General features: G+C 36.7%; 1 protein-coding gene across 1 annotated transcript in view; it reads left to right on the forward strand.

The window, feature by feature from the left end:
- Window positions 1-14,201, forward strand: part of LOC126355394 (dynein beta chain, ciliary) — a 677,699-nt gene that overhangs the window by 346,994 nt on the left and 316,504 nt on the right. Inside the window, exons 39-40 of the mRNA XM_050005692.1 lie at window positions 9,258-9,413; window positions 13,401-13,611. Of these exons, the coding sequence (XP_049861649.1) occupies window positions 9,258-9,413; window positions 13,401-13,611 (367 nt within the window). The remainder of the gene's footprint in view (window positions 1-9,257; window positions 9,414-13,400; window positions 13,612-14,201) is intronic.

The raw sequence follows: 14,201 nt of genomic DNA on the forward strand, positions 1-14,201 counted from the left end.
CACACTCATAGCAACATCCTTTGGACCTTCTCTGGGATTGTCTTGTGGTGTAACTGTTGAATTTGTGCCCAGCAGAACACGTGCACACGGCCGTAATTCAATGGGAATTTGAGGGACAGCAGATCTGTGAGGTTTCATCATTTCCCTAGCCAACATCTGCAGAAACTCCATGCTTTTCAATGGTTTATGTGTTCTAGAATTTGCTCAGTACATTGACAGTGTGTCTACTGCAGAAACATTACGTAAATTATAGAAAACAACCATAAGCCACCTACAAGAGTTTCGCGACACATCATCTTTTTGAATTAATTAATCAAGTAAATCATCTCCAAACTTTGTCATTTTGTAAAAAGTTACAATTCCTGGTTTCAGTGAATCTCTGGTATCTTTATCAGTGGTATCAAAATGATGCAATGTAGATATCGAGAGAACATCTTGATTAACTTTAGGGCAGTATGAAACTATCGTACAATTCTCTTGGAAGCCAAACAAAGAAGAATATTGAGGTCCTTGCTTATTAGGTAAAAAGTCCTTGGGGATTTCCTTCTTGTTTTTCTGGAGCACTCCAATGTATGTCAATCCCTGGTCTTCTAGTAGGTTCTTAGCCAGTGGTAATCTGCTGAACCAACTGTCACCAGTAATGTTACAGAGGGTCCCGCTGACAGGTTCCACTAATCTCCTTCCTACATCTGTAGAATTACTGTGCTTGAAAGGACCCTCTGGCTGCATACCAGAATAAGTTTCTCAGTTGAAAGTATTGACAGTTTTAGCATATAACAAAGCAAATGTTTTAATGGCATATTTGGTGTGCTTTTTAGGAAGGTGCTGTCTGAATTGGCATTTTCCCTGAAAAGAAAGTAACTGTCATCAACAGTCAAATATTCACTTGGAACAAAGTGTTTTGAAAAATTATGAACAACATTCTTAAAAATGTCTCTAATTGGGGCTAAGTTATCAGTTTCTTTTAGTAGACTTCAGTCCCTTACGTCATCAAAACGTAAACATCTCAGAAGAAATTTAAATCTTGTTCCACCCATAGTTAGGTAACGAAATTCTAAGGCGTTTCCTCTAGAGTTATCCCAGAGCATGTTTTTTCTAGAACTTCTTAGGATTCCTATTAGGTAGAGTATGCCAAAAAGTGCTATTATTTAAGTCTCATCAATGAGTGTAGCATCTCTATGTCCCTGAAATTCGATTTTCAAATTTATTACATAAATGTATGTGCACTTAAGTATAATTTTGTAAATGCTGCTGTCTAAGAAAAGATCCAATAACTTATCTTCAGAAAGTATTGCTGATGCTTGCATCTTGGGGTCAGGTAGATCAGTTATTATATTCTCTGACCTGGTTGTCTCATTTCTTTGGGGAAAAGACTTAGACCATTTTGTTTTACTGTCCTTCCCAAGATAATAGGAAATACTTACTCACTGTTCTTGTTATCATATTCATCTGCAGATTGTTCAGTTTCAGTATCACGATCATTTTCTGTTAGTTGATCATCTTCATTTGAATCAGATTCTTCACAATCAAATATGTAATTTTCATTACTCTCTGCATCATCTTCGAGCCACCTCATCCACACTTCAGGGTCGGAAGACTCATCCACTTTTCTTTTCTTTGGATCTGACATCACTAACATAGTTAATTTATTCAGATTAATAAAAATTTTAAATCTTCAACAATGCACCCATTTGAAAGTTACTGAGTGTGAGAACTTTAAACATAACAAAAATAATCACAATGTAAAACTGCTGAATGACAGGTGTACCCCACTCCAGGGTTAAAATCAGCTCCCCTATTTCAAAATTTTGTTCCTTAACTTATTCATTTTGTGATTTTACTCTACAACTTGCATTCTCTAGTTTTCTTTCTTTACCTCAATCTTCATTGTAGTGTGGGATGGACACAAACATTTTTTAATAGTGATTTTCCCAAAGTGGGCCCCCTTAGAACTATGATCGGCATGAATCCTGTGCAAAATGAGGCAACTCAGTAATTTTATTTCCAAATATTTCACCACTATACTCCATATTATGTCTCTGTTACTGCAATACATCCTGTACAGTCTTCTTATTTCTCACAATACTTTCTCAGTGGGCTTAGTTTCTGGATGTGGGCTGATATTGATTTGTATTCCAGCCCACAAACTCTTACAGATCATTTCTAAATTGAAGTCCACTGTTGATTAATTTTCTGCTAAGATTTGAAAATCAACAAACTGATTATGCGCAGTTACTATTTTCAAAGTATAGGGCTGAACGTACTTCAGATAACATTCCAGAACCACAAAGATATACTTCACTGCATATACGTTCAGTTCAGTTTCCACTAAATCCCGTAATCCTGTTTGTATAAGTTACTGCGGTACTTTAAATACTGCTTGGGACAGACACTAGTTTTTACTTTCTGGTAAGATTTGCTGCTTCTTATACTTGGTTTATCCTGACTTTTTAAATTCTTAAAGTAATAAAACTTGCTCAAATACCATATGCATTTTGTAGTCCCAAAAAGTCCATACCACTCATGCATCCACCAGACTAATCTTTTCACAAGACAGTGAGAAATGTAAAGTCACTACTGTTCTTTGTTTTCAGTGGTACATTTTTCTGATTCATAGAGAAATACCTACCAGTGTTAATTTTGTTCAGCAGCCAATTCCCCCATCTCCATAACATTATTAAAATGAGATTCATTATGTTGGGTCCTTATAATTTTTTGAGCTGGTTGACTTGCTTCTGTGTTGTTTTCACCTTTTATTAATAAATAAACCTCAACTTCAGCCCTTAGCAGTTCATACTCTTCCTTACCAGACCTACTTAAAGGTTAACAGGACAAGACATCCTGTTCATAATGACCTGATCTATTGCATATTATCTTCAATAACAATTCTTGCAACTATGACACAGGCCTCCATAAGCTAATAATGAACTAAGTTCCTCTCCATTAAAAAGGTAAGTGCTTGATAATTGGCACACTGATGATCTTTCAGTTCATTAACAGATATCAATGTGTTTTGCAACTCCAAAGTGCTTCTTTTGCTGGGGGCTTGTAATTCAGTTTGCCCCTTCCCATGATGTGATTGGCAAATGCTAATGATCTGGATCTTTGTCATTTGGCTTACACTGAAACTGTTCACATCGTACACTATAATATGAAGCATCAGTTGCTAATTCAAATTTTTAATTGAGTTGTAGATGATGAACCACATATGTCTTTGATGTGGCTTTATTCCACAATTTCCTTGAATAGATAAGTATCTAAATTTATCCCATATCAATTACTGGTTTGTTAAACACTACCCTTTGAAGAATTTCTAGTAGTACCTGACCAGACCCAGATATGAATGTAATTGTTATCACTTTTGTGATCCCACACATTCCTTAATTTCTCCATTGCTTTTATTCTCTGTGTATCAAGCCTTGTCCCACATATACCCATCAGGCAACATCAGAAATCTGATCTGTTCCAAGGTAAAATATGATGTGTGGTGGTACCTTTTGTTCTTTAGTCTTCTTATAAGCTCTTCCAACAATCTCTTATGTTCATCCCACGAGGTGATTGCGATTTTTGATAATCTTCCACATTATTTTAGAGGGAGAATATTCCTTCTGTGGCTGTCTCTGATAAAATATTTTTTGGGATGGTAATTCCACAGTAAAGAAAGAAATATAAGTAATTAAAATAAAAACAATAAATTGTTGCTGTTTTTCCAAATTGGTCAATTTCTTTCGGTCTCCAACTGATTGAGCATGTAATCATATTTTATGGTACATATTCCTCCATCTGCTTTCTTTGCTATTTACAGGTATGTGTTGTAAGCACTATCTGATGTTTTCATTCTAGTCCTTGTTCTAGCATTCCTTTCAGTTTTGCTGTGACAACTTCTTCTAGACCTGTAGGAATAGGCTAAGATTTCTGGGAGAATACATCATTTGTCAGTTTTAAATTAACATCGAACTCTTGAATAGTTCCTGCTTCGTTCAAAAAGGCTTCTTTGTACCGGCACTTGATAAAAAGGTTTTCTAATGCCTTCTTTGTCTATCCAAAAGTGTGTCTTTTGTTTCAGACAACTGAGTGCTTGTACTTTTTCTCATTCTCAGCCAGTTTTTAATCCAGATTTTCTTGTATTCACCCTTTATTGATTGCTGTCATTATTATCTCCTACTTCCTTTCTGTCTTCTAGATGTGGTTGGACTGTTTCCCAGATGTTGTAGTTAATTTTATGTCCTCTTCATAAAATGCAAAGTTGCCTAGGTCTTAAACTTATTCCTACAGTATTTCATTCCATAACATTTTTAGTTAGAGTATGAACAATAAATTCTACAGATACTGTATTCAAGATTTTGTAATGGGAAATAAGACATCTTCTTTAACCTTCTTATTGTAATGCCGTGTAATAGCACTGTCAGCCATGACATCAGGCATTTTCATTGGATAATATTTTGTTCTAATAACTTTTGAGTCTTTTGTACTTATTTGCACCCAATTCTATTTCAAGTGAAAATTGAGTCTGTCTTGTTAGGAAAACTGCTCCCAATTTATTGTTATTGAAGCTTATTTACATACTTTCTTTTTGATTTGTCATTACTTTTAATTTTGAAGAAGGTAACTATCTTCTTACAGCCCCCAAATCTATCAAGTTTGGTATAGTTATTGTCTGTGAATCTACTATAGAGCTTCTACTTTGGGTAATTATTAGTTAAATGGTAATTTTTTTCTTTAGTGACATTAAATTTATGAATATATTACACTTCATGATGCATTTCAGCCATGTAACCAGAGCACATTTTCTGGATTGTTACCATTATCTCTTTAGTCACTCTATTCTTGTGGCTGTTTAAGCCCAAATTCCATACAATTTTTCCACAGCATCCATCTACCCATTCACTAAGTGGGGTGTTCCACTGAGTGGGATACTTGACACAAAATTTAGTACTGGATGTCATCACATTCATGTCTGTCCATCCAGATTGAGGTTTTCCACAGTTTTCCTGAATTAATAAACAAATCACAAGATAGATCCCCCCCATCTTTCTCCAGGCTGAGCTTGCTCTCTCTCTAATGACGTAGTCATTAAAAGGCCATTAAAATCTCATTTTCCGTAGATTTGCTCATTTACATAAGATAAACACTCCTTCCTATTTGTTCCCATTCCTGTCATTTGATTCCATGTTAAGGCTGCTTTATCATTAAAATTACACTTTTGCTGTCACAGTTGTTACAAGGATGGCACTGTGAGAGCTGTTGCCTTGGTTTTTGTTTTTAGAGTTAAAATATGTAATTACAATTATTTCTAATGTAAATACTAATTTAGTGATCTGGATGTAGAAACTTCCTGGATGTTAGCATCGACTATAGTACAAAATAGTGTGTATAATCCAAAATCAGCAATTTTAGATATAGGCTACTAAGATCAAAATAGACCTGACAAACACACACAATGATTTAGTAATGACTGCTTTGGTTTGGACTTTGTTCATAGAGCTGTTACCAGTAGTCCTACCCATTGTACATGTGTTGTGAGTACAAATGGGTTGCTGCTGCACATCTAAGCTGTGTGTGTGTGTTGTGTACAAACAACTGCAACCCCAAAGGAGTATGCATTCTTTGCACATGTGATGGCAAAGCCCACAAGTAGAAATGGCATTTTGTAAAAGACACTTGTTCAAGATATGTAACATTGATGTTGAAAAATTAAATGTGAATGACCATTGCATATAAAGTTTAATTCCAGATTTTCAGAATACATCCTTGACCTCCAAAACCAGGTTTTATCCACATTAACCAATGCTGTAACTATATTTTTCAGTGTTCACAGGTCTTTTTTTTCAAATAATGATGTATCACTTGTCTACTTTAAATTGCTTGTCAAGTTAACAAATGGTTTAAATGGCCCTGAGCACTATGCGACTTAACGTCTGAGGTCATCAGTCGCCTAGAATTTAGAACTAATTAAAGCTAACTAACCTAAGGACAGCACACACACCCATGCCTGAGGCAGGATTCAAACCTGCCACCATAGCGGTCGCTCAGTTCCAGATGATAGCGCCTAGAACCACACGGGCACTCCAGCTGGCTGTCAAGTTAACACCCTTCTCTTCAGCTTCCTCAGACAAACTTTTTTCCTCACTCTTTTTTCTGTTTTTCAGAAAATTCTCTATAAACTTAATCTTCCCTCAGTGTTCTTGTTGTATGTTTTAAAAATCATCAATTAAGGGCTTGTCTGTTATGGCAACGAAGTGTGAGATATCACTTTATGTTCACCACCAGTTTTTCAAATGAGATCATCAGATATCATACTCATGTTCAGGACCTTTTCACAATGCTCATTAATCCACTAACTGAATTTTTCATCATTACCTGACAGTACCTCACAACAATGTTAAATAGGTAACACTTTCCTGATGTTTTAAAAACTTTTATCCCAGTAATTATAGTAGGAAAGTTCTGGTAGAATGTAGATACTTTAGGAGTAAAGGAGACCAATCTCCAGAAATGAAGAAGCGTGTTATCAACAGGCACACATGAAATAGAAAGAAAACTTGCTAGCTTTTGTAGGAATTCTTTCGTGAGTTAGAGTACAAATACATTGATGGTTATGTCCTGTGGGATAGGTGGAGGGAGAGAGAAGTAGGAGGCAGGAAAGTGGTTTAGGGTGGGTGGCTATCACCTCAAGGGTAGGCAGCCAGTATGCTGGCTAGGAATTTGTGAGGGAGGAGTGGCAGTTGCAGGTAATAGGCATGTGGTGGACAGGTGTCAGAGCTGGTGGGGTGTGGCACAATCTGACGATGATCAGGGATGTGGATTGGGAAGGGGTGGTAGGAAAGAAGAAGGGGAAGCTGATGGATAGAGAATTTGGGAACACTGTGTTACCGGAGATTGAGACCAGGACACTTAAGGAACTGAAGGACATGTTGCAAAGATAACTCACGTCTGTGTAGTTCCTGAAGTTAGTGGTAGGGAGGACCCAGATTGCCCAGGTTGTAAAGTACCTGCATTTTGGCAGCTGCCATCCCCTCCACACCAAAAAATCCCTCTCACACAACCAGGTCACCTGTGGTCAACTTATCTGCATCAGTAAGAGCTGTCATGTACAGTATACTGAAGATCTTGTGAAGGCCTTCAGAGACAAGCACTAACACCTGAACCTACACTGCAGACAAAGTTCCCTTGCCATATCCTCACACATCCTCAATCCTCCCCCTGCCCACGAGAATTAACTACAAAGGTGTGCCTCCCTTGATACCCAACTTCACCCAGGACTGAAGCAACTGAACCATACCATTAGTAGCCGGCCGCTGTGGCCGAGCGGTTCTAGGTGCTTCAGTTCAGAACAGCGCTGCTGCTAAGGTCGCAGGTTTGAATCCTGTCTCAGGCATGGATGTGTGTGATGTCCTTAGGTTAGTTAGGTTTAAGTATTTCTAAGTCTAGAGGACTGCTGACCTCAGATGTTAAGTCCCATAGTGCTTGGAGCCATTTGAACTGTACTATTAGTAGTGGCTTTGATTATCCAGCATCGTGCCCTGGAACAAGAGAAATCCTACCGAAGATCCTTCCCACACCTACTAAAGTAGTGTATGTCAGCCACCCAACCTACACATAATCTTAGTCCACCCCTATCCTATTCCCAATCCCAACCCCTTGCCTCAATGATCATATCCCTGTCAAAGATGTAGGTACAAGACCTGCCCAATCCACTCAGCCAGCATTTCCTATTCCAGTCCTGTCACAGGCTTATCCTACCCCATCAGAAGCCAAGCCACTTGTAACATGTAGGGACATTGGTGTGTTTCTGTAAACCAGCTTGGGAGAGGATTACTGTGAAATCTTTGCAAGTTTATTTGTTTGTATGTGTGTGTGTGTGTGTATGTGTGTGTGTGTGTGTGTGTGTGTGTGTGTGTGTGTTGGTGGGTGGGTGAGCGGGTAGGTCGGTGGGTGGGTGGGTGCACGCACCTGTCGATGATTCAACTCATCTGATTTTATCCCAGTAAACGATACTAATACATGAAAATTATCCATGCCATCCATCAACCTACATGTAATGACTACGTGAGACTGTAGGCTAACTCAAAGGCAGAATAACATTTTCACATCAAAAAAGTTTCATTCATTGCATCTACCAAGATCATTGTTTATTTTACACCATCTACTTACCAACTTATTTGTGTGAATGAGCAGTGCCCAGTAATGACTTTTGTGTCTGATATTCGAGTGTAAATGAAGCACAAGGTCATAGTATCTTACAGCAGTCATTCTTCAAAAAGGCCCTAAACATAAAAAAAAAAAATCTCCACATTCTGGCCTTGATGGACCAATCTGAATTGACCAACCACTGTGCCATCTTCCACCAGTAACATTATTGAATGCAGTATGGAGGGTCATGGGGCCAGGACACTGCTCTCCCAGCAGTTATTGGCTTTCTTGACCTTGGAGCTTCTCAGTCGGCATTGTAAGGCTTAGTGCAGCCCCTTCCACTCTTCCCACCAAGGAAAAATCCCTGGCAGTACAGGGAAGCAAACCCAGCTCCTGTGCACAGCAGCCAGACAGGCTGACTATTGAGATACAGAGGTAGACAACCATCAGATAAACCATGTTTTAATAATAAATAAACGTAAAATCAGTGCTAAAAATAACAAATTGGACCAAAGTCTAACGCCCAGCAATAATGCAAATACTGGCTGTGAAAGCATGCATTCTATGTATAACTTAATTAACTTTATTGTTTATGTTAAATTAATGCCTTTTGTGTCAACTGAAACCAGTTTACACATACAAAAATCCCATAATGAGCGTTTGTAACATTCTGAGATATTTTATCCAGTCACAAGACTCAGATGCTGATTAATAAATATTCATTGGTTTATGAAATACCCCATAATAGAGCAACTGTAAATAATATGTATATGAACGTAAGCTAAATGAAGTAGATTAATAGTTTTTTTTCTCAACCTAAGTCCTTCCAGGATAGTAATTTTCCAAAATTTCTTCATACTTTCTTTCAAAAATCAGAAGTACTGAATTACATTTGACATAAAAATTAAGATAAATGTCTGAAAAGTGGATGTAGCATTGAACAGAAAAAGAAAATCAATATAAATTTGTGATCAAAATTTTTTCTTCAAAATTTGATTTGTTTAGTAGCTGAATGAAAAATTATCTAACTTATTAGACTTGTTTCTTATGTATAATGTTATTAAATTGGATCACAAGATGCTTATGGCTAGAAGCAGTAAATATATTTTTATATTTTATTGTAGGTGGTAACTGATGATGTGCCAGTCTTCATGGGTCTCATTGGTGATCTGTTTCCTGCTTTGGATGTACCTCGAAAGAGAGATGTTGATTTTGAACGTAGTGTCAAACAGGCTGCAGCAGATCTTCTTTTACAGCCAGAAGATGGTTTCATTTTAAAGGTAGAGATAAATATAATTATTATTGCATGTTTTGAATGACATCTCTTTGAGAGAGATATGTGTGATGTGAGTAACAGAATATGATCCTAGAAAATTATGCCTGTAAATTTCTTTTATTACTTATTTACAAGCAAAATAGATTTTACAATGATTAAAAACATTCTCATTGCCAGGTCTTTTGGCCTGTTCTCCCTCAGTTAAAAACATTTCTTCCTTGAATAAATGTCATTAATGTAGGTTTACAATACGGCTTTTTTAAAAACTTTCAAAAGTTTCTATCTTTCTCTTTGGACGTCAATTAGTAATTGACTCATCTTTCCAGAACCTCTGTAGGCAACTGGGCACACATCTCACACTGCACTCTTAAGCAGGTACTTATGAACCTCCATCCTTCATAGCCTGTCATTTCTTTTGTGGAAGTGTAGACATTTGTATGAAATAGGATCTGGTTTGTAGGTGGGAAACTCCAGTACTTTTAAGCTGGTACTTAACCAAATAATCACCCAGACTCTAGGCTCTAGACTGTACTGAGTAATGTCATTCTGAAAAAAAATCCGAATTTGTATCTTTGAGTATTTTCTGAGTAATTTCTGGTATGCAATTCTCAATCTCTGACTTCACCCTGATTGTTACTGCACACATAACTTCTAATATTCTATTCTTCACATAACATGTTCCTTACACAGATGAGCATGTATGTCTTCATCTTCAAGCAGTCTGCCTCTGTTATGAACTTCACTCACCATATAATAATGAGAGAGGCAGGTTTCATCAAAAGATGCTTTTGTCATAGTGTCTTGTTACTGTATACTAACTGCATAATAATAATGTTACTTTGGAATTTGAATGTTGGCTATCAATTCATTGTTATTTATTTTACGAGCATTAGGCTGTGGTCCAAGGCATATTCCTCTGCCATTTTGTCTTCTGATCCTGGAGACATCATCAGAGGCTGCAACAATTCTTAAAGCAGTTATAATTTCAAACAAGCTCAGTAAGCAAAACTGTTTGTATGTATACACTCAACAATCAGTTCATGATGTCAGTAAATGGTTGTCAATTGCTCTGATGTCTGTTATGGAATTTATATAGTATTAATGGGCACATGAGTTTGCCAATTTCCATCCTTCTTCTTTCTGGTCAAGTTATTTTTATGTCGTCGAATTTCTATAACCCCTCTGTACATTCTATCATAGTAATTATGATAAAACCTTTGTATCAGAGAAGCAAATTTGGTGGTTCCATGGTCTCAGTGAATGATCTGCGTCTGTCCATTTATCTGTGTTGCCCAGAAAATTTCTCTTTTGTTTCTTAAGGCAGGTGTTAATGCTTCTTTTGTACAAAGACACCATAAATATTCAAAAGCACAAAAACAATTGTAAGAAAAAAGAATAGAGACTGAAATTAGACAAGCTGTGGGTCTTAGTAACAAATAAAGCTCCTCAACTTGCACAAATTGTCAGCATGACTCTACAACCTTTGGTGACACTCTGATGATATCACAAACTGTCTGTTGCGTTGCATGGATGCAGATAACCAGTTCAGCTTGGTGAGCTTCTTAGACATTGTAACTGCTTTGTAAGTTTTTTAGCCTCTGATGATATCTCCAGTACTGGAAGACAAACATTAGGCAGGTAAACATGTTTTGGATCATGGCCTAATACCAATAAAACAAATATCACCAAAAACACAGACCATGAAAGCCTGCATCTTTGTTAATCATTTCCTGTAACTTATATACCACTGGTATGAAATAAATTTTCCTTTTCTTTAGAATTTACATTTAAATTCTTATCTTTTTTATGTGTTCCCTGTCCTAATGAGTGAATTGTCAGATACCCAGATAGCTTGTGGATTGACAAAGTTTTTAAATTAATCTGTCTCTCTGTACCATTCCAATGCTGCACCAAAGATATCACTTGCGAGTAGCATTACACTGCAAATAACATTGCAGTTCAATAGTTTACATACTATTAACAATTAGTTTTTGTTTCCAATTCTCATTCTGAAATAAATATCCTGCATTAGTCAATGTCTTCAAGGTACACTGAATTCACATGTTAACAGTAAGCTGTGATTTATCTGCAGGCATCCAGATTTTGACCATAAATGACATCTATAAATCAGGATGGAGTGAAATAACTTTATTTTATATGGTTTACAAATCTTTTTGCTCACATGAACTGCATTGGCCTTGTCAGTACTCGCAGTGTGTGGCTGAATCAAGTGTGAGGCTCTGCCATATTCAGTGATGGCCTTATGGCACTCAATGTGTTAACTGAGATATTAACATGGAAAATCATGTGCTGACATAAAAATAAAACATCTGTTTCATGGCAGACATATTACAGACCCATGACTTTTTTCTATTTAAAAAGAAAAAGTAGCTCCTTACATATCAGTAAGTAACCAATTCTTGTTGTCATGTAAGGTAATAATTTCTTTGAAGGTATTCTCCTCAGCCATATGGTGATGATCCAATATCTGAATCCTCTAGGGGACAGGTGTCATATATTACTAATGCCTCTCAGTCACCTTCAAGTATTTAAATCAGTTTTGGGTCTCTCTAGGAGACATATTGTCACATTTGTCATGAAAAAGAAAACAGTGGACATCATTTATCAATACTGCTAAGGAAATAACCTGCAGTCTTATAACTATAAGTTGAAATATGTAAAATAGACTAAAGTTCTCATCAAACTCCACATTTTCTCTTTCTCAACATAAGAAAGTCATTATTTATGACGCAATTGAAACAGGCTTTTCTAAGGTCCAGATTTAAACATCTAAGGAAGTAGGTCATCCCACAGTGAGCATTGATCAGTGATTCTCTCATGTGTGTTTGGAGAGAAATTCAAATACCTTTCATTACACCATCCTCATTCAGATACATCAAACTTGTGACTAAAGAGAAATTAAATGTAGCACTAGTGAAGTTGAGATGCATCAGTGATTAAAAATTGCTTCCATGAAATTAGAAAAAGGTGTGGAAACCCTCATAGATGACAACAGTAAATCTCAAACGCCTTTAAATACCAACTGCACAAGTTGTATGGACATGTAGAAGGTGATATTGATGCAACACAGATCCATTTTAATTTGTTTCATTGTAGATGGTTGTCCTGCTGTAATGTGTGGCTGCATATTGATAATATTGGTGAAAATTTCATGTGTTTGTGGTATGTGAATGCGCCATTGTGCAACTGAAACTCCTTTTTAACATGCCTACAAATATTTTCACCTCTGAAAAATCTAGTTTTTGTGCCTTATGTGTTTTTGATGAATCTCTTATAATCTTCTAATTTTATTTATTTATTTTTTGTCAGCTGTGACAACTTATTCACGGAACGGGATTGTGGCGTGTTACAATAGTTTCATGCCAATGTGTAGAATAGTATGGATTCTCACTACTAACTGTCAGGGGGTGCAACTCCCTGTGCAGCAAATAAGACACAGATAAAATAATTAAAGATCTTATCTCTAGCTTTTGTCTTCATTGACAGAAGGGAAGGTGGGGAGGTATGGGCAGTTCACCCATAAATCAGGTGAAGAGAAACCCACTCCATCTGAGGATAAAAGGGGGCACAGATCTTGTCCTATTGAGACAAGATTGTTCACTTTTAATCTGGGTTTTGAGTGATCTTCCACTACTTCTTGCCATCCCCAATTTTGCCTAACAATATCCCCTTTTCTGCCTTGGAGAATGAATTTAGTGTCAGATATCCAGGAGTAATGTCTTCATTTACTTCATGGGTGTGTAAGAGATATACTGGAAGTTGTGATACCAGCTTATAGCTAAATATTGGGTAGCCCATCTGTCTGTGAATGTAACATGTTTCTGAATAGAATCTGCCTTTTTTTATATATAATATAGAATGTTTGAAATAAAAACCCACATTCTTATTGCTGTGATTACTAAATCTAAAAGGCTTACATTTTATATGTGAGACACGTACAGCTCTGTAATCAAACCAATTATCTCTGCAGGTGGTGCAGCTTGAGGAGCTGCTAGAAGTACGCCACTCAGTGTTTGTTGTGGGAAATGCTGGGACGGGAAAGACACAGGTGTGGAAAACACTTCTACGAACATACGTGAATATGAAACGCAAGCCAGTATTCAATGACCTTAATCCAAAAGCTGTCACAAATGATGAACTCTTTGGAATTATAAATCCAAATACTCGTGAATGGAAAGATGGTAAGTCAGAGAATTAATTATTCTTAAGTTGTAGAATAATAGCTTTGTTCTGTTCCCTGGACCCAATATTTCAGATACCTGATCTTATTATTAATTCCTCTAACAGAAACTACTGAAATAAAATCTACTTTTAAGGTTTTTAGTATATAATGTGTTAGGATAGTCTCATACTATAATAAAATTAGAAGAAACATGTCACTGTTATTCATTAATTCAGCAAGTGAGAGAGTGCCACAGTCAAATATTATGAATCTTAAGGATTTGGTCCAAGAGGGCTCCTCTTGGACGCCCCCTTCCTCTATCTGTACCATTTTCTCTACACCTTCTAATATCTTACACTGTGGTTCAGAGTCCACATTAAACTTCAGGTCCCCCTGTAGCTGGCTGTGTAAGTCATTTGAAAAGTAGTAGCAAGGCAAGGACATGCTACATCCAGTAGGACCATGCCTATTAAATCGCCATAGTGTTCAAACCAACTTATGGTTTGAAGACAGCTTTATCTTCCTTTTTATCCACAATTAGCCAATAGGTACCAACAGTTCAGTCATTTCTAACAATTGCTTGTAATATTATGCTTTTGGTTAGCTCTA

This window comes from Schistocerca gregaria, chromosome 3, assembly GCF_023897955.1.
Source record: "Schistocerca gregaria isolate iqSchGreg1 chromosome 3, iqSchGreg1.2, whole genome shotgun sequence".
Lineage (NCBI taxonomy): Eukaryota > Metazoa > Arthropoda > Insecta > Orthoptera > Acrididae > Schistocerca > Schistocerca gregaria.